At 41.9% G+C, this 25,296-nt stretch overlaps 1 protein-coding gene across 3 annotated transcripts in view; it reads right to left on the bottom strand.

Moving 5' to 3' along the window:
* Positions 1-7,741: 7,741 nt before the first annotated feature.
* LOC144515159 (high affinity cationic amino acid transporter 1-like) overlaps positions 7,742-25,296 on the bottom strand; it is a 25,292-nt gene continuing 7,737 nt past the window's right edge. For 2 of the 3 annotated variants that reach the window (XM_078245752.1, XM_078245753.1), the window contains 11 exons: positions 20,676-21,083; positions 19,033-19,191; positions 18,727-18,898; positions 18,108-18,241; positions 17,800-18,022; positions 16,318-16,457; positions 14,035-14,137; positions 13,366-13,559; positions 12,454-12,605; positions 10,663-10,771; positions 7,742-10,558 (listed from right to left, as the gene is read on the bottom strand). In XM_078245752.1, the coding sequence (XP_078101878.1) occupies positions 10,401-10,558; positions 10,663-10,771; positions 12,454-12,605; positions 13,366-13,559; positions 14,035-14,137; positions 16,318-16,457; positions 17,800-18,022; positions 18,108-18,241; positions 18,727-18,898; positions 19,033-19,191; positions 20,676-21,045 (1,914 nt within the window). In that variant the 5' untranslated portion in view covers positions 21,046-21,083 and the 3' untranslated portion in view covers positions 7,742-10,400. Of the gene's footprint in view, positions 10,559-10,662; positions 10,772-12,453; positions 12,606-13,365; positions 13,560-14,034; positions 14,138-16,317; positions 16,458-17,799; positions 18,023-18,107; positions 18,242-18,726; positions 18,899-19,032; positions 19,192-20,675; positions 21,084-25,111; positions 25,177-25,296 lie in introns of those variants that run through there. The other variant, XM_078245754.1, reaches the window with a different exon arrangement.

Genomic DNA, 25,296 nt, shown 5'->3' with positions numbered 1-25,296 from the left:
TGACTTTAGACCAGGTTTTTGTTGGTCAACGGACGGTCTTAAAATAGCAAAGACACTTGCGTCGGGCTTTGCGCCGCGCTGTGCCAGGTGCTAGATAGGGCCCTAGATGTCTTATGCAGTGTAGTTTGAGATTGTCAACAAGATCATTTACATTCTGCAACTGTCATTGGCATTGTCTACTGTATGATCCCAAGCATGTTCCCTCTGCATCAGTCATTGCTTACTGTTCCCTTCACTGCTGTAAATACATCAAATGTTACCAAACCCAGAACATGAAGTAAACAGCCGACAATGACACAACATGTCATTGTTTGAGACGAAAAGAAGCATATTTTTGATATTCTTGCAGAGGAGCTCTGTGGTTGTGGCATAATGAGAGCATGCTGCGCTGTGGGGCAACCAGGAGGAGGTTAGGTCTGTTTGCTACTACATTAGCAATGAATGGCTTCACATTTATGGTGTTTACATGTAAGCATGTGTATGACAGGCCATCTCTGGACTCTGGTGCTGCTGGTGGTTTTTGGAGTTACAGCCTTACTGCCTGTATCTACAAAACAGAATGCACTTAGTATTAAGTATGGGAGCGAGTGATCTCTAGACACCAGAAGTCATGAGGAACTGTGATACTAATGTGGAACTTTTAAGTGTGGAAAATATATCTGTCTGTACCATGTGGGACTGACTTCCCTGCTGAGATCATGATAGGGGAATTTATCGAGTCCAAGACTGTCAAAATAAATTTAATGTTTTGGAGCACATGGTCTGGCAGCTCACTTCTGATTATAAGAGCTGTATTTAATAATTGCTATGGGGGTACGGGAAGCTCACCTATTAGAGCTCACGCCCATATATAAATGTTTACTCCTCGACGCTGGCGGTTCAACTCCAACCCACGGCCCTTTGCTGCATGTCATTCCCCCTCTCTTTCCTCTTTCCCCTCTTCAGCTGTCCTTTAAAAAGGCCTAAAATGCCAAAAAAAACAATCTTACAAACATAAATAGAAATAATTGCTATAGATTATTAGCAGCAGGTGTGTTCACTTGTTCTGATATTTAGGGTCTCTGATTAGTTCTTTAGTATACATTGGAAAAATCCAGTGTTGCTCCATCTCTGCTGTTTCCCATCATGTCTTTAGCCAAAAGCACATAATGAATGATGTCTGCAATTGACCTATTTCCTGAGTGGCCTCTTATCCAGTAGAGAGAGACCTTTACCGGACGCTCAAAAGCACCTCCACATTAAGTTCCCATCTCGTCAAATTGCTATTATTCAGCTCTGGTTGTCAACTTCAGCTACATGTAGGTACCATACATTCACTTTTAACAACTAACAAAAAACATTCTCATTTTTTACGCTTAAGTGGTCAATTACATTTTATTTATAGAGACAAATCATATTTATCTCGGGACACTCTGCAGATGGAGTAGGTCTAGACCGCACTCTATAATTTAGAGACCCAACCCCCGCCAAAAGAGAAAGCATCTAACGCTGCAAAGTGGGACACAGAGACAGTCATAAAGTCATATCATAGTGGTCATAACTGTTTAAAATGGCCTTGGTAGTTTTTGTCCCTACCTACTTATTTCACGTCACAAAAACTAAAGGAAATAAAAGATATTTTATTTCAGGAATGCAGTAGTAGCCTAAAAAGGGATGTCATCAGGGCTGAAAATAGAAGCACAAAACAAATACCTGTTTCAAACAGATTGGGGCGAAAGCGCTCCATCAATCCCTCCCCACCCGAGAGAGAACAATTCTCAAGGTAAATCCAAAATTGACATGTGTGTAATAGACATTAAACAAAACAGATACATAAAGAAAATACTGAAATAAATAAGTAAATGAAATAAAAAATAAATAAATACATACATACATAAAATAAAAGGGGGGGGGGGGGCTCAGTCGTCACTGTCAGGCAGAGATGCTACAGATTCAATATAATTGAAGAGAGGTCTCCAAGTTATTTCAAATGAATTTAAGGAGCCATTGAGGGAAAATCTGAGCTTTTCAAGTCTAGCGGACAGTAACACCTCTTTCACCCAACTGCTATGAGATGAATATGTATGAGAGTATGAGTATGAGACGCCTGGCCATCAGGGTGGCAAAGGCAAGAACGGTCTGCATGACTTTAGAAGCAAAAGGCTGCAAAGGGGCACCAAACAAAGCCAAGAGAGGTTCAGGAGAGATGGCAGCGTTATATGCTGTGCTAAGAGTTTTGAAGATTTCCGACCAGAATGTGGCGAGCCTGGGACAGAACCAGAACATATGGGAGTGGTCGGCTGGGGAATGCTTGCACCTATTACAGGAGTCAGATACATTGGGGTAAATCCGAGACAGCCTCAAATTAGTATAATGAACTTTGTGTACCACTTTACACTGTAAGAGGCTGTGTCTCGCACAGATTGAAGAGGAATGAACTAGCCTAAGACTTGTTTCCAATAATCATCAGGTAGAGTGGTTCCAAGTTCTCCCAAGAGTCCTTGGGACCGGACGCTGGGGTGTCAATAGTTGAATTGATAAGGCTGTAAATGCTAGAAATTAGCCGCTTTTGTTCCGCAACAAGACCCAATAATGAATCATCCAGAGTTTCCGGGGGTCGACTAGGGAATTTGGGGTTCTGATTTTGAACAGAATGCCTAATCTGAAAAAAAACGAAACAGGTGGGATTTAGGCAAGTCAAATTTCTTTGAGCTCAGAAAAGGACATAAAAGTTCCTTGGTTGTAAAGGTCCTTACATTTAGTTATGCCTTTGTCAAACCAAGTCCGAAAAGTCAAATCAGTGCAAGAGGGCAGGAATAGGTGGTTGTTTACAATGGGGGAGAGGTCTGAGGATCTATGGAGGCCTAGGCTTTTCCTAATTTGAATCCAGATTTTAACAGAGTGAGCCACCACTGGGTTCGAAGTAAAGTTGGAGGCAGACAAAGGGAATTGGGAGCAAACCAGGGAATGAAGAGCGAGTATAGATGATCCAAATTCCATATCCACCCATGCTGGTCGCTCTTCATCTGCTGAGTACTTTTTAAGCACTTTTAAACCTAGCACTTATTACTAATTTGTAATGGTATGTGTACTTTTTAACCTCAAGGGCAAGTAATTCAGATAGCATTTTAGACTTTTTAAATGTTTTTAGTCCTTTTTATGTGGAGCTAGATTGGGATAGAATTATTTTTGTAATGTCTCCAGGAGAGAGGCCATGGCAGGTGTGGAGGTGACCTTTTATTTGAAGTGTTATGCTCCTGCTGTCCAGCGGTTCTTTTAAATATAACCGAACTCGGTTTTTTAAGTGGTCCCCTTGTGCCCGTGCCCCTTGCAGCGCCCATCCGGGGGGTTGTGTTTTAACCCTAACCCTTGCCTAACACTAGTGCCTTCCATGCAGCGCTGCCTAGAAGACGACATAGGTGGCTTAAAACACCAAACACCAGCGAAAGCAGAGCTAAACTGGAGAATTATCTTTGTTTTATTAGTCCTTGTTAGACTCATCATCTGATTAGCTTGAAACCTGACTGACTACTGATCCACCTCATCTCTTTGCTCCCACATTATGCCCCAACAAATCCACTCGCACAGCAGGAAATAGCATCTCATTTCCCTTCTTATGAAAATAAATCTCTTGTGCCATATAAGTTTGCTGCATGCTCAGAACAAGGAGGGGAAATACTATCGGTTACAAACCACATGCTGTGTTTTGAAATGCAAAGAGGGCCCAAAGACAGCAGTGTGTTGTTTAAAGTGCAGGCCAACACACCACACCACACTAAATGCTGTCTCAGCACCTGCACTGCAGATCCCCTTACACCTGCCTCTCCCCTGCCTCCCTATCAGGTCTCCCACAGCACTGTATGGTTACCACATAACGCCACGAACTCCCTCTGGGTAACCAAACAACCGATGACGCTTCGGTTAAGATTCTTGCTTGTAGTATGCTGTCAAGAGATGAAAAATTGGATAAATGAAGTCTTGTTTCAAGAGAGAAGCTGCAATCTGGTAACAGGATTGTTTCTACTGCGGGCAGCCAGGATACTTCTCCATCCCTTAAATTGATTTACAACTCCAACTCGTTGCAGTGCAGACAAGCGTACACAGTAACAACAGTACTGAACGGCATATGATGCTCATACTTCAAAACAATGGAAGATAAGAAATATCAAGGATCCAATAAACAACTTGGGGACAGATCGTCCACATATCTGGCACCACTTGATCTAAATAACTTGTTAAAGTTATTACTAATGCTGATATCTAACATCAACATCTCTCAGAATCACAAAATGGACCCTTGCTGGCTTTAAGGAATCCTATTTTACCCTACCTGCCCTACTTTTGTGAGTCAAGTTCACATTTTTTCATACTGTGGATTTGATAATGTTCTGCTTCACAGTCTCCCACGCTGGATGAAATCCAAGCAGTACAGAGATAATGAACTAAAATAACTTTTTAATTAATTTCAACCTCCTTCTCTTCCCAATTCTCTGGAGAGCTGTCCGGGCAGGAAAGAGCAGGATGCTGCTAGTCTCACTGACTGAAAAAGTGCAGCGCAAGTACTCTGATCCACTGATATTCTTCACTTCCATTTACCACCCCTTTGCTATTTCCACTCCCACAGCACATACTGGTCTAAAATCTAATCAGACTTGTGTGTATATTTATTAAATGCACTATCCATCTTTGTAATATTCAATAGGCTACAGTACATCACATAATTATCAGTTTTATGCACTAAAGTGAGAAACAAACTCATCACGCATCAAACATTTAGGAGAGAATGAGGACAGAAAGAAAGGTACAAAACAAATGTGTAATCTGCAATTCAAAGTCCTTTAACTCTGCATCTCTGCTCCCCTCTTTGCTGACTATTATGATATTCTTCATCACTTCCTCCCCCCCCCTTGCTATTTCCACTCCCACAGCACATCATGGTACGGGGCTGCACGATATGAGGAAAATATGCGATAACGCTGTTGAGTATCGCGATAATGATAAACAGAGAATAAAGTGTGCTCAGTTCTGCCTTTCTGCCGCTTTCACGATTCTGCCACAATACAACACATTGCTTGTCCAATTTAAGACAAATGAAAGGAAATCATTATGACATTCTTTTACTGAACAAATTCAAAAGTGAATTGACTATAAAAGGCACCATTAAAAAAGAATGACGGGTACATTTTAAAGTGCAGTTTACTACTGATATTTTCTTTCAACTAACACGTAAAATCTCTGAGTGTCTTCAACGATACGTCGCAGCCTTTCACAGTTTCATAAAAAAACGACATATTGTGCAGCCCTACTGTAAATTTGGATCATTCCTGCCCCCCCCTTTAAATGACATTTCCTGGTTGTTTCCCGCTCACGGCTGCAACAGCTGATAACGTCCCTGCGGTGACGCCATGATGGAGATTGAGGAAATGTATGCTCGTACCAACAACATGCTTCCCTGAGCATGTTCACCCATCCCCCCCCCCCCCAGCGTTCAGCATCCCACCCCGCCACCACCTGCCTCCTGATACTGTATGCAGCACGACGGCGAGACCTTCACATTCATCAGGGCCTCTTATGTGCATCCTTGCGCGACGGGCTCGTCGCGAGTGTGAGCTCAGACCACTTGTTTTTCTCCGTGAAAACAGAAGCTCGGTCAGTTTCAGCAGGCGTATATATCTGGGAGCAGAGCACAGATCAAGGCCTCCGGGTGTCCACCAAGCTTCACTTGATGTGTAATCTGGAATGCTCATGAAATATTGAGGATGCATGAACATGGAGGCGCCAGTCTCCCTCCCTTTTTAATGTTTCAGCAGCCCTGACTTTCTTTGTGTAGCCAAGCAAAGGTCAAATAAGATCTTCTGTTGTTAGGACTTTAGTACACATAAACTAGTGTGTGCGCCTCTAAGGCCTACAGGTATGGCTGGCTATCTCCAATTATTTTGGTCCCGATTCGATATCAATTAGGTTAGGGACATTTCAGTTACAACACCAATCTTGCTTGGATATAAAAGAGATTCTCAGTGAACCTATCATGTAAATTGTACAAGGAAGAAGCAACCTTCAAATATTTTGTAATAATGCACCAGGTTAATGTTTACATTACAACAACATTCGTTTCGTGTCATTTTTACTTGAAAAGGCATATATTAAAAGATTGATTTCTGGATTGTATTAATCGATATCACATCACTCAAACAAAAATCGGTTTTTAATTGGAGAATCGATCATTTTAACAACGCCCTACCTACAGGTGAAGGGTGAAGAAGCAACACACATGCCTATGTACATCAACACCCTTCATGTTAAATTAGTATAATCACTGATGCCTCTGTGGTGCTCAGTGCTTCACTGTCACACCTTACATAATGCAACAAAGATCAGGCCTTTTGGACAACTGTGGTCACTCACACCCCACCGACAGACATCCATCTCTTTACTGTTACGGATGTTCATTCATTCAGCTCGTGCTGCCTTGTTCCTCATTTCACGGCTTCTAAATATAAAGTGCATCCACACACACACACACATGATCCCCAAACAGGAAGGAGAGCGGATGCTTTGTTGCTTATAAGGACAGACACTGGAAAACAAACATGAGATACTCTAGAGGTGAAAGAACATCACTCTCTCACACACACACACACACACACACACACACACACACAGGTGAGTCCACCTATAGCGAGGTTGCCTTTTTATATCTCGACAGTATCCAACAGCTATTAGAATGTGCACGCCTGGAAAACACTTAGAAAATGACTTGAAAATATTAACGTTAATACACACACCAGCACCAAAAGGATGCTCCGCAGTCTCTCCAGCAGATGCAGCCGTGTCAATACATCTAATGATCAGTGGCGCTGATGGGAGATTGAGAGGGAGAGAGAGGCAGAGAACCGTCCCGTCCCCGGTGGGAAAAGGTAGACCTTACCGTTCAGATTCAGCTAATCCGCGAGAGAAGAGCTCGGCACGGAAGACAAGAAGAGGCAGGAGGGACACATCCAAATGTAGCCGTGAGGGAGAGGAGAGAGTCTGCAGCTTCGCTGGGAAACGGAGAGGAGAGGAGAGAAAGGAGAGGAGAGTCTGCAGCTTCGCTGGGAAACGGAGAGGAGGAGAGGAGAGGAGACTCAACGCCCATGCAAACATGGGCTCCAGTCGCCCCCTGCAGGTGAAGTCAAGTTATTTGTTTCTCTTCAAATATTTAGAGCTACATAGAAACCTACAGTAGCATCGTACCGTGTACACGGTACGATGCTACTACGACGACTACGATAGTGACTACGCAAAAACATGAATTGAGTAAGGGTTTCATGTATCCAAATACTTACTTACCTTTAGATAAGGGCTTTTTTGTATCATTATTTTATTCTTATTTATATTATACCCACACAATACAAATACATAGCCTACTTAATCATGTTTTTTTAAACAATGTTTGTATTGAGTTTTCATTGCAATTACAACTTTTTACAACCCCATCCCCCCAGCCCAGACCACATCAAAATGTATCTCTTAACTTTGTCATTATAAATAAAAAAAAATGTTTTTGAAAATCATAAAATACCCATACTAGAGCTGCAAAGATTAATCGATTAGTGTCAACTATTAAATGAATCTGACATTATTTAGCCCAAACAACTAAACCAATAATTGAGAAAATAATCAACAGATTAATCGACAGTGGAAATAACCCTGTCACATGCTGCTGGGATGTGTGCGCCTCATCGATTTAAAAAAAATCAAAATCAAAGACAAACTCTGTGGCTTTAACTTCCAGCGTTATTTATTTACAGCACAAACTATACAAACCGAAACCAATACGAAGACCGCACATGCTGAGCAGCCGCCCTTCACCACTCTGATACACTGTAAACACGTTGAGAAGAGCATGAAAATGTGTACATAAAACAGACAGTGTCATTGACAAACATGTTAAGTATTTGTGGTTTCATTTGCATAGATGAAGCCTCACATGAGTTTTACTGGAACTACAGCGTCCATAACAAAAGGCTAAAGCAATGTCTGTGAAACTAGGGCTGAACATATCAACTCAACAAGGCATGATATTGACCCAATGAATGACTCCTGACTACTTTTAGCTTTCAAACAAATAGATTCCATCCATTTATCGTTAACAGATACAATACTGTTGGCACAGTTTGTTCTAGTTATTTACTTGGTAGCGGGGTGATATGACAGACAGACAAGTGTAACACGGGCAGGAGCTTTAAAGCAAAAATCAAAACTGTATTTACAATTACAAAAACACGTGACATGTTGGAAATTGGCAATGATGCATGTAAAGTTATCAAAATGTATAAGTGATAATGTCCCACTGATTCAAACATCTCCAAGTTTAAACCAAGTCTAGTTGTGGACGGAAATCAGTAACTGTCTGTGGCCCAATCTTATTTGGCAACATGCTGCTTCAATATCTTAGCAGGAAACACCGTTACAAACACAGAGTCGTTGGTTCAAGTCCCCATACGGACCAAAGTATGGCGGTGGACTGGTAACTGGAGAGGTGCCAGTTTACCTCCTGGGCACTGTCAAGGTGCTCTTGAGCAAGGCACTGTCCATCGACAGCTGCAGCCCCCTCACGCTGTCATCTCTCCAATAGTGCATGTGTACTGAGCATGTGTGTGTAGTTCAGGCCTGTGTGTAATAACTACAGAGTGAAAACATTGTAATTTCCCTTGCGGGATTAATAAAGTATAATTATTATTATAATACCCCAGCTCAAATAGCTAGTATTTGAACCTTGCAGGCCATTTCAATGTAATCGTTAAAACAAAAATCTACAGTGACTTCAGCATTGTTTGGACGCATTATCCAATTAAATCCAACTGAATTTGGCTTCAGGTAACAGCGATAGTTTCTCTCAATGGAGCATAAATAGTCTAAAAAGGAAAACATTTCATCGTAAGGGCTCATTTAAAAAAAAAAAAAAAAAGGGACTGAGTAAAGAGATGTTTCACCTTGTGGAATTTTCAGTCTTTAGTGAACACACAGTTTGATAGGTCGTGTTCAGGTTTTAGCTGCCCTGGGAATCTGCACACACTCGCAATCACCCTTCCTTTCCATGATCATCCCATCCTGTCCGACAAGCTGAGGCACTTTCACATGGGTTACTGCTGAGCCATGCTAGAACGCTTGGTGCAGGATGTTTCTGAGTATACAGTATTAATATATCACTATGGAAACCGAAAGGTGTTCAATAGCACCGATTAATTGTACTTCATCCCATTCAGATGTATGTGAACTAAAACATGAAAATAGTCCACTAAGGTGAAATGTCTCTGATATATTATAAATATATGCTTTTCAAAATCCAAAGTGTACATTATTTACAGACAATTTTTCACAATTCTAGCTGGCGATAAAGCTATATCTCTAAAAAGGTGGAATTCATTTGGGAAAAAGGCACCTTAAAAATACATCCTCTGAAGTATCTGAGAAATCAATTCACATTAGCAGCTTTTTTTCTTTGGCTAGATAAAAGAAAACACACAAAGTTCCCTGATGGAGACACCACTGGTGTAGGGTAAATGTGCATTGTGAGGAAACCGTCAATCAATTAGAAGATGAACACTAAGATATACTGATCACAGAGTACTTATTCGGAACACAATGCTGCGCTATTCTCAGATATACTGTCGATGTAAAACACCGGTACCTTTGAGGTAAACTTACGACACAAAACAGCACCAAAGATACAGTGAAATTCTCAGCTGAGTTTCAGAAGAATTATTTGCCGACTCTGAATTGAAGGGGCTGTACTCAAAAACAATGCATGTGAGTGCACGTAAGTACCTTGTGCGTCTGTATCTGACCCCGAGGGTCGTGACAAAGCGTCAGTATTTGACGAGTTGGGAAACGGCCTGTGAGAGCAGTGTGGAGGCAATCCCAGACCATTCTTCTTCTAAATATCAAGTACAGCCCCTTCAATGCAATTAATTAACGTGTGAAATAAAGGATTTCAAAAAGAATCTCCCATGGGATGCAGACACAGTAGCGGGCACTGTGCCTCCTAATGCAGATATATACTGCGGATGAAGAAACGATGTTTAACAATAGATATACTTACACCAGATGCCTTAAAAAACCAAACAAAAAAAAACCTGACTTGTGCGTTGCCTTTGGTTGCTTTGGTTCCACAGAATTAAAAAACATAGAAAAATAAAGTTTTCTGACATGAAATATTGGTTTTAAGATGTAAACAGACTCATCTTTTTAAAATGTTTTTACCTAGCTATTACATCTAATTAGCCGCTCTACTTTCACTAAAAGTTGTGTCTGGAATAAGGAAACAAGTCAACGCTCTGATTGGAGGGTTAGTGTCTCCATACGTCTCCTGGATCTGCAGCTATGTTGGAGAGTTTTACAGAACAGAAACAGAGAGGATTAGTGAACCTCCCGTTTCCTCAGGAATCGTCCTCGTCCTCTTCGGTGGCGTTTTGTGTGTCGTGTAAGAAGGCTTCCTTCTCTGTGGCCATGGGCTCTCCCTTAATCATGCAGGCTGGCGTGGTCGATACTGCCTCTGCACTGTTGCGAATACCATAGCCAAAGTAGATAAAGAAACCTACAAATGGTGCAGAAGCATTGTGGCAAAGACATTAATGCATTGCCAAAACACAAGTGCAGCAGAGATAACATTTGACATTTTTGGCCAAAAATCCAAAGTACCTAAGACCATCCAGATGGTAAAGCGCGCCCAGGTTCCTCTGTCGAGCTGCATCATCAGATAGATGTTGATGAACATGCTAATGACTGGGACAAAGGGCAGCAGCGGAACCTGCGAGGAGAGAGTGCGCGTGTTTAACATTTCAACCTCAAATACTGAGAAAAGATGCCCTCAAAGGCATATAGTAACATGGATCTTATGAATAATGGCTGAGTGGGAAATGTTGCAGGGAAATCCCTGACAATCAGTTCTAAACAACACTGACAGCGAAGTAATTTCGTTGTTTCTGTTTTGCATTTGTGTCCAATAGACTGATGTAAACAAAAACCTTTGAAATTGGTCTAGTACTGAGCGAGAACGCAGTGACTGGCTGGCGCGAACCGAGCTGCAATGTAACCCAATGGGGCAATTGTGCACCCTCGATTTTTGTCCACTAAAAAGGGATTGTTTTTGCCGCTGACAGGCTCTGATTGTTACTTAAAGCGTCTGACAACATTATCGATCTCACGAGGTGACCTGTTGTCCGAAGACAGCGGGGTGGAGTGTAACGTGAGTCGGGGGAATTTGAACCGATTTCAAAAGCCAGACATAAATCTAAGGTTATTTTATATTTTCCAGGCAGCCATTGGCTTCCCTTCATTTTATTACAGCATGAGTCTGACTGCATTACCATACAGTGACAAATAAGTGATGAAATGTTCACAGGGATTTCACATCTATGCAAGTTGATTTTAATTATGAACTGATTGCAATCAATTTAAAAACGTATACTATACTTTGTCAATAGCGTACAGTAATAAGTAAGTTAAGTACATTTGTCAGTAGTGTGCAACAATGTTAAACGACAAATCCGGCACAAAATGAACCTAGGGGTTAATTAGCTTATAACGCTAGTCGTCGGGGCAGAGGGTAAAGTAAAAAGAAATCTCTATTTCTACACCACTAACAAGGCTCAAAATATCACCACACTTCAACGGTAGCATAATGAGGGTCCCTACATGTAAACCCAAGCACTGAGAACTTTGTAAGTGTACACACAGTTTATTAAAAAGATAGTTTAGAAAGACAGTACCGTTCACGTATACAGGCGGGCGCCATCTTGGGAAAACAGTCCAACCCGATGAACGACGAACTCCGTGCAACGTGAGCGGAACGGTCACTTCAAATCTCCCATGGTCCGTGGTTTCACAATGGGTCGATAGGAATTACGTTTGTGAAATGTAATTACATGGAAATGCATATTAAAACATATTGCACGGCGTTTGTCATTCGACCCAAGATGGCGCCCGCCTGTATACGTGAACGGTTCTGTCTTTCTAAACTCTCTCTTTAATAAACTGTCTGTACACTTACAAAGTTCTCAGTGCTTGGGTTTACATGTAGGGACCCTCATTATGCTACCGTTGAAGTGTGGTGCTATTTTGAGCCTTGTTAGTGGTGTAGAAATAGAGATTTCTTTTTACTTTACCCTCTGCCCCGACGACTAGCGTTATAAGCTAATAGCGGTTTGTGATGAAACTGGTCACATTCAATTAGCATGAAAAAACATATCCCAGAGAACGGTCGACTCGGTACACGTGTTATTAACCCCTAGGTTCATTTTGCGCCGGATGTGTCCTTTAAGTATATTTTCCAATAGTCGGCAATAATGTTAAGTACACACAATTTGCATTTGTTGGGCAAAAAGATGTGTAGTTGTTAGCAGGATAGGAGCAACATTTCTGACAACGTCATCTTGTACGTGTTGACTATGAAAGAGTGGGAGAAAGCGCTGGTGAAAGAACACACCCTACCTTGAAGGCAAGCTTGGCCTTGCTCTGTGGCTGTCTCCACACAATGAAGGTGACAATCAGACACACGGCTATGATAACACAGAGGACCGACAGCGACCAAGCGGCCAGCCCTCCCTGAACCGCTACCACACTGACGACACACACCAAAACACCTGGAGGGAAGAAGAAAACAGCAGGGAGAGGTCATCAGATGATGTGCTTGAGTCTGCTCGGTGTGTTCCATGCTGTCGTCCGTTGGAGGAGCGGTCGGCCTTTATTTTGGCCGACCTGACATGCTCAGTTGGAGACAGGGCAGTCGGGACTCACCCGGAAATGGCAAGCGGGATGACCGTGACCTTTTCTGCCAACAGTCGGCCGTCTGGTTTTTTTCGACGTTTTTAACACCTTTTTTTTCAGTTCGTTTTTGCTTTTTCCAACGTTTTAAATTGTAAAATTTTTCTTCTACACATTTTCAGCGCTTATTTCTACGTCCCATATTTTCTGATATAAAACAAAAATTGAAAACGGGTCAATGTGACCCGAAGTCAACACAAGGGTTAAGGAAGAAAAGTGATTTACATAAAAAGGCAACAAAAATGTCTAGAGAGATTCAAGAACTTCTATCGGTAAGGGACGCATCAAAATTGTCAGACAAATTGAGGACTGGTAAGAGACTCAGTTGTTTAGGACCAAATTATGAACGGCTCTGTGACAGTGTAATCCGCGCCACGTCCTGTCTGCTGCACGCTGTAGCCAGGTGCCGCCCCTCATCTAAACCAAATGGAGTAATTCCAGTAAGCGAGAATGCATCTGACACGGCCAATCACCCGTTGTGTGCTGCATGTCTGGAAACTTCAGACAATGTCGCACCCGATTCCTTGGACATTGTCCGCAGTCCATATGTGAAAACAGCTTATGTGTCTCACCACTCACCAAGTATGCTGGTGCAAATGTTGACGGCAAACCCAGACAGAGGGGACGGCTCTGTGTTCGAAGGGAAAAGTAGATTCTTGAAGGTGAAGCGATCCTCTGGTTGTGGTAGTATGTCAGTGTTCCCATCGTTATAAGACTCATAATCCTGAGTGTTGGCCATCTCGTAGGCCACACTGGGCTGTTCAGGCTGGTACCTTCAGACGGCAAAACAGACGGTCAAAACCAGACTTGCAGAACTCCCAAAACTGCTGTTCACTAAGGCTGAGGGCACACCACAAGATTTTCTTGAGATCCTAACCAAGTCTAAAAACACGCTGTATCACAAGTGAATATGCTACAAGTAATTAGGATGATTTATTACTGTAATCCAATATGCACTAAATACATTAGAAAAGCTTGATAAACTCTCAGTAGCTATTCTCATCCTCAAAGATCAAACAATCCTGTATTTGAAGACTGCATGTTTTATATCATGAGGCAGATTAGATCATCTTCGTCATCCAGTATCAAAAGAACAGTGAATCTGTGAGCCATGCACGCACACACGCACGCACGAGGGATTTCCTTCCCAGTGAGAAGACGCACCGATATGTTGTTATTCAGGTAGGGTAATCCTCTAGAGCCCTGTCAATCTTACACTGGACATGCAAACTGAGAGACGGGGATTACCTGAGGACCAGCACGCAGGCAGCCACCAGAGTATAGGCCAGCAAAGTGCCAATGGACATGAGGTCAACCAGGTCCTTCAAGTCAAACAGGAAAGCCATCACAGCTGCAGGCCACACGGGAGAAAAACACACAACGTCAGCACGATGAAAGATTTCTACAAACTAATCCAAAAGGTTCAAAAACAACGCACGTTCACCACAATATAATGCAGATATTGTATTTTAAAGGTCTTATGACATGCTGCTTTTTGGATGCTTTTCTATAGGCCTTAGTGGTCCCCTAATACTGTATCTGAAGTCTCTTTTATATAGGCCTTAGTGGCCCCCTAATACTGTATCTGAAGTCTCTTTTATATAGGCCTCAGTGGTCCCCTAATACTGTATCTGAAGTCTCTTTTATATAGGCCTTAGTGGTCCCCCTAATACTGTATCTGAAGTCTCTTTTATATAGGCCTCAGTGGTCCCTTAATACTGTATCTGAAGTCTCTTTTATATAGGCCTTAGTGGTCCCCTAATACTGTATCTGAAGTCTCTTTTATATAGGCCTTAGTGGTCCCCTAATACTGTATCTGAAGTCTCTTTTATATAGGCCTTAGTGGTCCCCTAATACTGTATTTGAAGTCTCTTTTATATAGGCCTTAGTGGTCCCCTAATACTGTATCTGAAGTCTCTTTTATGTAGGCCTTAGTGGTCCCCTAATACTGTATCTGAAGTCTCTTTTATATAGACCTTAGTGGTCCCCTAATACTGTATCTGAAATCTCTTTTATATAGACCTTAGTGGTCCCCTAATACTGTATCTGAAGTCTCTTTTATATAGACCTTAGTGGTCCCCTAATACTGGGGTGTGTGTGTGGCCTGTGTGTGGCCTTGACCAACTGCCACTTTGCTTGTTTGCATGCCATGATGTCTCTCTCTCTCATGGGTGGGCCAAATTCTCTGGGCGGGCAAAGCAGAGAAAGGGGAGGTAACTTTTCCCCTTATGACCTCATAAGGAGGAGATTCCAGATCGGCCCATCTGAGCTTTCATTTTCTCAAAGGCAGAGCAGGATACCCAGGGCTCGGTTTACACCTATCGCCATTTCTAGCCACTGGGGGACCATAGGCAGGCTGGGGGAACTCATATTAATGTTAAAAAAACCTCATAAAGTGATATTTTCATGCCATGGGACCTTTAATTAATTTGTACAAAAGTTCCAACTATAACTGTACAGCTCCATTTATTTACAACCTTATGAGATTATGCCCCCATCCTCCTTCCCCAAAGAGGGCACGGTTTGCCTTTGGCCTCATCTCAGCTACCTACCGGACAGAAGCCCTGCCACCATGGTGGAGACGGTGGGCGTCTTCCTCTCGCTGACACATGCCAGAAACGAGAAGAGCAGACCATCGCGAGCCATAGCAAAGATAATGCGTGGGAGTGGAAACATGGAGCCAAGGAGACTACGCCAAAGATGAAGGAAGAAAGAGGAGGAGGAGGAGGCAGAGATTTTTAACTAAAAAAAGACTTTGTTTGGGAACTCTGGTTGCACGCAAGGCCTCAACTGCAGCCATTCTCAACCCGGCATCCTGAATAACAACCCAGGATGCTGTACACAGGATGGTCCTGTGTCAGCTTTGTACATTTGCTGGGCTACCCTAATGCTGTATGACCATCTTGGTTATGGCTGCACAATTGATCAAATTTTAAATCGTGATCACGATTTGGGCCTCCCACAATTAAATGAACATTATCGCCTGCAATATTGATACTTAAAATGCGCGCTCCGCTCATAGTAAACTCCGCTGCATATCGGATTAAGCGCTTCCTAGACTGACAGCCAGCGACCAGGGGGCATTTGAGATGTTTTTGCTTCATTTTTGGTGAGCGGTCATGCGCGCACCCTGCAGCGACAGCCTGTGAAAAACCTTCCTGACAGTCCAGAGTAAAAGCATAACCTTGTTTTAACTATATTTTAAGTCACAACATGAAAGTGAAAGCAGTGCTCTGTAAATTAATTTGGGGTAGAGTTTTGGTCAAATTTTATTTATATGTCAACATGGATGGAAAGCAGTTCTCGGTTTATTTAAATGTGAAAGTGCAATTAAAATATTTTGTCCCTAAAATCAATGAATAATCGTGATCTCAATGTTGATCGTGATTATCAATTTGGCCATGATCGTGCAGCCCTAATCTTGGTTTTGGTTGAGTGTTTGTGTTGAGGCCGTGTTCACCAAGAGCATCTTGTAGGGTTATTGGGTGATGGGAACCCCAACCAGTTAGTAGGTTTAGGTCAGGACCTCACCTGCCACAACACCGGATGTTACTGTAGCTGTTAGAGGGGTTTTGGTTCGTGGGCTGATGCTGGCCAAACATTTGAAGAGCAAGCCATCTTCTGCCATGGCCCAGATCACTCTGGGCATTGGGAACATGGAGCCTAGTAAACTAGTACGGGAGAGAGAGAAAAAGCATGTCGTGCAAGTGAATGCACAGTTAGATAATAGAACAGGGGACTGTTGCCACAAAGTTGGAAGGACACTTCTCTCTAAAATGGATTTAGATTTCCCATAACTGGAACTGAGGGGCCCAAACCATGGAAACAGCCCCAGACCAAGAGTACATAAAAATAGGACAGGGGCGTCCACATACTAGGGGTGTAAATCACAACTTGTTTTGGACAACAATATATTTGCTGATATCGCAAGGTCTGCCATACTGCGATATTGATTCGATTCAATTCAGGGGCCTGCGTTCGATACACCACCATATCATAAGCCCATTTAACACAATCTGTTACATTTATAACTCGCAAAAATAAACTAAAATATGATTTGACAATGTTATCACGGAGCGCTTTCAGACATTCAAATAAACACAATGTTCTTCTTAATGAGAAGATTAAATATAAAAGTGGGAGTTTAAAAAAAAAAGGCGCATCTTAAAGATGATACGTATCGGTATGTATTCAACACAATATGAGTAACAGAATGTAAACAGAAACTTTGTTTGTTTAGAACAGTGTTTCATAAACTTAATACAGTCCCATACCCCTTCAGACTCCTGCTACATACCCCCCGCTCCCACACGACTACGATTGTCTTTTTTTTTCGAGTAGCCGCTGCGAGAACCAATGGTTTAGGAGAAAACTCCACGGGGCACCTATAAAGTGATGGTTCGGAGTAATTTCACCCGAGGGTCCTTTGCACCATCACCTCGAGCCAAACAACCCTGGGAAATATAGTCTCAGAAAAGCGAAGCATTTCTACTCTCTGTCCGGTGCTTCTCAGGTGCAAGCATATCACTCCGCCGAAGTAGCAGTGCTTCACCTTTCTGAGAATATAGTTCCCAGTTTATATACGGTTAGAAGACGGCTGTGTCTCATGTGACCTTGTTATTTGTACACACTGTGACTATACAAATCACAACATGTAAATAGGAACACGTTGGCGTTATTTTGTCACTTATTGGGAGCAGTAGGCTAGTTGGAACTAATTACCTTCAGGATCCGTGCTAGGCTAAGCCACCGGTGGAGCCGTCGGAAAGAGCTACAACGCGCACGGAGATGAGAAGGGTATGTATGGACTTATCTAACTCTGGGGGTTACGGTGAATAAGCTAAAGTCCCAATAAGTTGGCGTGTTCCTTTAAATTCTGAATTAAACAAAAGTATATTCAGTGTACTGGACGTGAAGTATTAATTCCTTAAAAAAAAAAGAAGCATGCAGACATTTACAAGTACTCCACACCTTGTCATGCTGAGTGGCAGTAGGACAGTAGGAGAGTCTTACCTGGTCGACAGGGCACATAAAGAGCCAATGGCCACGGCATACGTGGCTCCCTCCCAGCCCACATACTTAAAGGCCACTGGCAGTGGGCTGTTCTTATCCAGCAAGTAGTAGGGCATCATCATAGTGAGGGCTGCGGACACGCCAAAGTATGCCACAAAACAGATAAGGAGTGAGGCCACGATCCCGATGGGAATGGCCCTCTGAGGATTCTTCACTTCTTCTCCTAGGGTAGGAAACAGACCGGGACACGTGAGAGGGATGGGGGCCCACGAAGTGTTGCTCATCAAATTTAATGCATTTCCTCTCACCTGTAGTGGCAATGCAGTCAAAACCTACGAAGGCATAAAAACAGGTGGCAGCACCAGAGAGGACTCCGGTCCAGCCAAAAGGCATGAAGCCGCCTTCACCGAGACTTCCTTCTGAAGATAAGGAGTCAGACATACTGGAAGGAAAAGGAAGAGAACATTCGCTTACTTGAAACACACCAAGTAGGGCTGGGCAATACATCGATAATATATCAATCGTGATATGAGACTAGATATCGTCTTAGATTTTGGATATGGTAATATCGTAAATATGACACAAGTGTTGTCTTTTCCTGGTTTTTAAGGCTGCATTACAGTAAAGTGATGTCATTTTCTGAACTTACCAAACTGTTGAAGCCGTTTGATTATTTGCCTTTACCCACTTACTCATTATATCCACATTACTGATGATTATTCATCACAAATGTCATTGTGTAAATATTTTATGAATGCAGCAATTGTCAACACTACAATTGTCGATATAATATCGGCGATTTGTAACATTGACATCGAGGTATTCGGTTAAAAATATCGTGCTTTTTGATTTTCTTCATATTGCCCAGCCCTAGTATATCATTAGGCACGTTGTACATTTTGGGAATAAACTCTTCATGTCACCCACTTAAGGCTGGAGTTGCTAGTGCCATTGAGGATTTCTTCAGGGTTCAAGTTCCAGTTTTTCAGGTTTCCTTTGACGAAGCCAGAGATGGTCATGAAAAGCAGCACCAGCACATTGATGCAGGTGAACACTTTATTTACCATCGCTGACTCCTTCACTCCAAATGCAAGCACTCCTGCAAGCAGTTAAAAAAAGAGAATGTGAGAGATGAACATGTCAAAAAGAAAAAAGAGAGAGAACATGAGAGAGAGAACATATGAGAGAGAGAGAGAGAGAGAGAGAGAGAGAGAGATCTGAGCTGCTCCTCACCTGTCAGAGTTATTATGATGAAGACAGCGAATATGTCTGGATACTCTGCCAGGAGGCCCGGGGCATTCATGGTCATGTAACGTCTGCAGAAATCCTCAATGTGCTTTCCAATCAGCTCATCAAAGGTTGCGCTCCATGCTCTGGCCACACTCGAAGTTCCTGTGTGGAGGGAAGTATTCATGCAAACTCAACAATATCTGGTGTAGAGCTGGGCGATATGGAGGAAATCAAATATCACAATATTTTTGACCAGATACATCAATATCGAGACGATATTGTAGGGTTGACTATTGGCACTTTCACAAAATATTAACACTATGAGATGTTTGATAAATAATCATCAATAATGTGGATATAAGGACTAAGTGGGTAAAGGCAGGGTTTTTCCTGCATAGAGGATTTTTTGGCGCCCCTCAAAGAGGTTTTAGCCAGCTCCAAATGAAAATCACCAGCACCAAAATGATAACTGAGAATAAAATAGCATTTGAAATCCCCTCCAAATGTGTTTAAGAGCAATTTACTAAACAACTGTTTAACATAAACTTTAATGTGAGAGCTAATCTCAGTTTTAGCTCTCAATTATTTTAATATTAATATTGTTTTTTTTTAACCAATTTTGTTAATTGGGGTTTCATGTACTCAAGCATAAGATACATTTGTTTATCAAAGTGTCAGAAATAACAGCATAATGCATAGATTTCTGTTAAATAAGGTAACAAAATGTAAGACAATGTCTAGCCTCATCTATCGATATAGGTAACATCGATATATTGCCCAGCCCTAATCTGGGGCACGTTCAATCTAAAAACGGTGTGCAACGTTTTGCTACGGTTTCCTGGTTCAACGACAGGTTTCCTCAGAACGGGGTGAAACAGTGTGCAGCGGCTTTGAGTTACGTTTTCTCTCTTTTGGTGGGAGTGTCTCTTGTTTATTGGCTGTGTCACAGGTGATACCCAATCAGCAAAGATGGGTCTGTAAACTTGTGGTAATAAAAAGGCAGAGCGCTTGCGCACACAACAGGTATGTTGGTAGGTGTTGTTGCTACGTTTTTGGTCGGGGCTGAACGTGGTCATGATGTAGCAGAAGCCAACTCCTTTCCTTCCTTATTTTAAAAGGTCCAATGTGTGGGAATTTCTCCCATCTAGCGTTGAGATCATATATCGCAACCAACGCTCTCGCGCCACGCAGTTCAAAGTACGTATCACAGCTACGGTAGCCGTCTCTTTCGATCCCCTTTTCCTTCGTCAGGTCTTCCCATCTTTGGAAGGCTGCTCCAACGTTCACTCTTTTTTTCTGATGACGCCGATCTCTTGCTCTTTTCAACATCCTTTTTCTTTTTCTGGGCGAAGAAGACTCCTGTTCCTGAAATTTGGATTTTGAATACGTGTGGTCCTCCATGTTTCCTTCTTCAAACTTGCCGGGAAGCGACGATACCCATTAGCAGCACCTGTGAGTCTATCATGTGACGGTGAAAACGTGAAAGGCGGAGCAGTATGTCCTGTATGTCCCTTACCGGCTAACGTATTTCAAGATGGCGCATGAATATGGAGCGTCTACCCCGGTTCATGTTTGTGAACGGGCAACACAGATTTTGATAATGAACAACTAAAAATGTTACACACCGGACCTTCGAAGTGTCTTACCGATAACATAAGCGAGGATGAGGTTCCAGCCTGTGATGAAGGCCCACAGCTCCCCAACCGTCACATAGCTGTAGAGGTAGGCCGAGCCAGTTTTGGGGACGCGGGCTCCGAACTCGGCGTAGCACAGTCCGGCCAGGACTGAGGCCACGGCAGCTATGAGGAAGGAGAGGATGATGGCAGGTCCGGCGCTGTCCCGTGCCACAGCGCCGGCGAGCACGTACACTCCGGCGCCCAGCGTGCTGCCGACGCCCAGGGCCACCAGGTCAAACGTGTTGAGGCACCGAGACAGGCGCGAGTCCTCCACGTTGCAGTCCACAACCTTCACCCGGAGGAGCTGCTTCCCAATGTCCTTCAATGTGGACAGCATCATCCTGCCTGGCAGCAAAAGCTCCGCACAAGATTATTTACCTGTGGACAAGACAAGACAGGGATGGCAGAGCGTTGAGATTAACTATGCAATTAAAAACCGACGAGAGAAAAGGGATAGAAAAGGACGATGTGCTGTTCCAGTCCCAGATCAACTAACTCTTTGTTCCTTGTGCTTCCCATGTTGTTGTAGGGCTGGGTGATACGGAGAAAATCAAATATCACGATATTTTTGACCAAATACCTCAATATCGATACCGCAACGATATTGTAGTGTTGACTATTGGTGCTTTCACAAAATATTTACACAATGAGATTTTAGATAAATAATCATCAGTAATGTGGATATAATGACTAAGTGAGTAAAGGCAAATAATAGAACAGTTACAACAGTCTGGTAAGTGATGAAATCACTTTACTGTAATGCAGCCTTTAAAACCAGGAATACGATATTACGATATCCAAAATCCAAGAGGATATCTAGTCTCATATCACGATATCGATATAATATCGATATATTGCCCAGCTCTATGTTGTTGTGTTTTTTTCTGGGTGGGGGGGGGGGGGAAGAGACAAAAGATTTTTACACATTGGCATTAAGAGTATAGACACACCCAAATTCCTTTGCTTAATCTACTTGCCTTCTGTGTTCAGTGAGGGGGGATATTGCTATGAAGATTTGTACGGCGTCACAAAACAAACTGAGAACATTACTATTTGTTTACTTTTGCATTGATTAATACCAATAAACTAATGATTACAGACGTATAAATCTGACATGTTGTATTTTTGGAAACAAAAGCTGCGCCCCCCCCCCCCCCCCGGTATTTACAGTAAGACACATCTCAAATTGCCATTAGGTTTTGTACGGTGTCACAAAACAAAAAGACAACATTACTATTGGTTTACATTTCCATCATGATGGGCATTGACCTAATGTATTCTTGATTTTGGATGTCTACAATCTTATATACACGCCGGTACAGGTTTCTACCACATCGTCATGTGTATTTTTGTATTTCTTCAATGTTATTTTTTTTTATGTTCTGTGAAATAAATAAACTAAATGTAGGTGTGTGTAACTGTAACTATGTCAATGTCAATGTGTTTCTGCACAAGAGAGGCTTTCTTTCAGTGAACCTTCCCTGAATTAATAAAGGCTTAAAATAATAATAAATAATAATAAACAAGTGTGTTGGTCCTTGCAGCGAAAATGTGACACGTAATCTAAATTCAATCAACATGAGTTACTGATTACACAACAGGCTGCATTGGGACAGAGGAAATTAACTCACACAGAGGAGTTTGAGTTCTTCCTACCAAAAGCAGTCTTCTTAAGTGTAAAGAGATCATGCAACTGTACTGTGTAAGAGGAGAGAATATTAAAGGTCCCATGGCATGAAAATATCACTTTATGAGGTCTGGAATCTTCTTCCTTATGACGTCATAAGGGGAAAGGTTACCTCCCCTTTCTCTGCTTTGCCCGCCCAGAGAATTTGGCCCGCCCATGAGAGAGAGAGAGACATGACTTGAAAACAAGGAAAGTGGCAGTTGATCAAGGCCACACCCCCACCCTCCACCTTGCCCCCCCCCTCTCTCCTCCTCAATAGCTACAGACACAGAAATGGCACATACTAAGGAAAGCTCATTGTGGGACTGGCTCTAGTGGCTGTAATTCTGCACCAAGGCTGAATTTTGGGAAAGAGACTTCAGATACAGTATTAGGGGACCACTAAGGTCTATATAAAAGAGACTTCAGATACAGTATTAGGGGACCACTAAGGTCTATATAAAAGAGACTTCAGATACAGTATTAGGGGACCACTAAGGTCTATATAAAAGAGACTTCAGATATAGTATTAGGGGACCACTAAGGTCTATATAAAAGAGACTTCAGATACAGTATTAGGGGACCACTAAGGTCTATATAAAAGAGACTTCAGATACAGTATTAGGGGACCACTAAGGCCTATATAAAAGAGACTTCAGATATAGTATTAGGGGACCACTAAGACCTATATAAAACAGACTTCAGATACAGTATTAGGGGACCACTAAGGCCTATATAAAAGAGACTTCAGATACAGTATTAGGGGACCACTAAAGCCTATATAAAAGAGACTTCAGATACAATATTAGGGGACCACTACGGTCTATATAAAACAGACTTCAGATACAGTATTAGGGGACCACTAAGGCCTATATAAAAGAGACTTCAGATACAGTATTAGGGGGACCACTAAGGTCTATATAAAAGAGACTTCAGATACAGTATTAGAGGACCACTAAGGTCTATATAAAAGAGACTTCAGATACAGTATTAGAGGGACCACTAAGGTCTATATAAAAGAGACTTCAGATACAGTATTAGGGGACCACTAAGGTCTATATAAAAGAGACTTCAGATACAGTATTAGAGGACCACTAAGGTCTATATAAAAGAGACTTCAGATACAGTATTAGGGGGACCACTAAGGTCTATATAAAAGAGACTTCAGATACAGTATTAGGGGACCACTAAGGTCTATATAAAAGAGACTTCAGATACAGTATTAGGGGACCACTAAGGTCTATATAAAAGAGACTTCAGATACAGTATTAGGGGACCACTAAGGTCTATATAAAAGAGACTTCAGATACAGTATTAGGGGACCACTAAGGTCTATATAAAAGAGACTTCAGATACAGTATTAGGGGACCACTAAGGTCTATATAAAAGAGACTTCAGATACAGTATTAGGGGACCACTAAGGTCTATATAAAAGAGACTTCAGATACAGTATTAGGGGACCACTAAGGCCTGTATAAAAGCATCCAAAGAGCACCATGTCATGGGACCTTTAAGTTTGGAGCTATGGGTCTGCACAATCAAATTTGTCCCATAATTCTTTGTGCCTTGTCAGTCCCAAAAAATTAAATGCATTAAAAAAAAAATAAATAAAAAAAAAAGTTTTAACCCTTGTGTTGCCTTCCCGTCGGCTATGAACTTGTTGTCCTCCTGGGTCAAATTGAAAATGAACACTTTTTTTGTCTCTTTTTTGGTCGCTGCCCCCCCCCCCCCCACTACCATTCTTAATTAAACCACTAATACAAACCTCTACTAGCTATACACTTATTCTTGGAATTCATGTTCAATTAACCTTATTTAAATGAAATTATTTCTAATTTATGAGGTAAAAAAAAGCAGAAATGATTTATTTTGAGAAATATTTAAAATCAGAGGATGAGTGGATCACAGACTGGTCTGTCAAAGTTTAGTCAGGATACCGTTTTGAAACCATTTAAAAAAAAAAAAAATTTAAAAAAAATTCAAATGCTATGAAATTGAATAAAAGACCCCAAATTCAATGAAAGTAGTGAACTGATCATTCATTTCTGATACAGAAACTTTGAAAACGGGTCAAATAAAACCCAAGGACAACATGAGGGTTAACACTTTCATGGAAACACTGACATCACAAGATCACTGAGAAAGAGCGCGGATGAGTTGGTACAGTACATACTAATAGCTTACAACATACAGTACTATTAGCATTGACTAGAACGCAATATGAGTCCTACAACCTGTACATTTGCAAGGTTTTATCTTAATACACTGTCAAACTACTGAAAATATACTATACGTTTAAATTTGAAGATCCAAATGCTGCTCACTCTCATTTTGTTGTCCTTCATATTGTTTGTTGAAAATGACTTGAGTGAAGAATGAATTTGCATACTAACATTGGACATTAAATCAAATTGTTATGGTCTAACACAGCTTCTGATTGGACATACACTAGTGTGCATTACACTCCATATGTAGTTGAACAACATCTCCTTCAGATACTGCAATGTGAAATCATGGAATATCAGTCAACATTAAACACTTTTTTAGATCTGACATTGTCTGATAACAAAACAGAAAAAAAAAACTAAACCATGATGTTGACAGATGTTTCATATCTCTACACAATCTGTACACTCTGCATACTCCTGACAATCTGAGAACCAATTTCAAAGCTTCTTCTAAAAACAGCAGAGCAGAGAGTCAGATAAAGATCTGACCAACAATGCAGACAAGTACTCACTTTCACAGCGCAATGCAAAACAGGCTCTTCTGCCTTTACTGATCTACACTTTCTACAGTAAATCTGCTCAACCACTGTGTCCAGAGTGCAACTGCAGACTCTTTCCCAATCAGCTGAGGATGAATGGAGCGGGGAGAGAGAGCGAGAGCGAGAGAGAGAAAGAGGACGTGTACAAGTGCTGCTTT

Source organism: Sander vitreus, chromosome 3, assembly GCF_031162955.1.
Source record: "Sander vitreus isolate 19-12246 chromosome 3, sanVit1, whole genome shotgun sequence".
NCBI classification, from domain to species: Eukaryota; Metazoa; Chordata; class Actinopteri; order Perciformes; family Percidae; genus Sander; species Sander vitreus.
The sequence above is the reverse complement of the archived record's forward strand: the minus strand, read 5'-3'. Positions and strand labels throughout refer to the sequence as shown.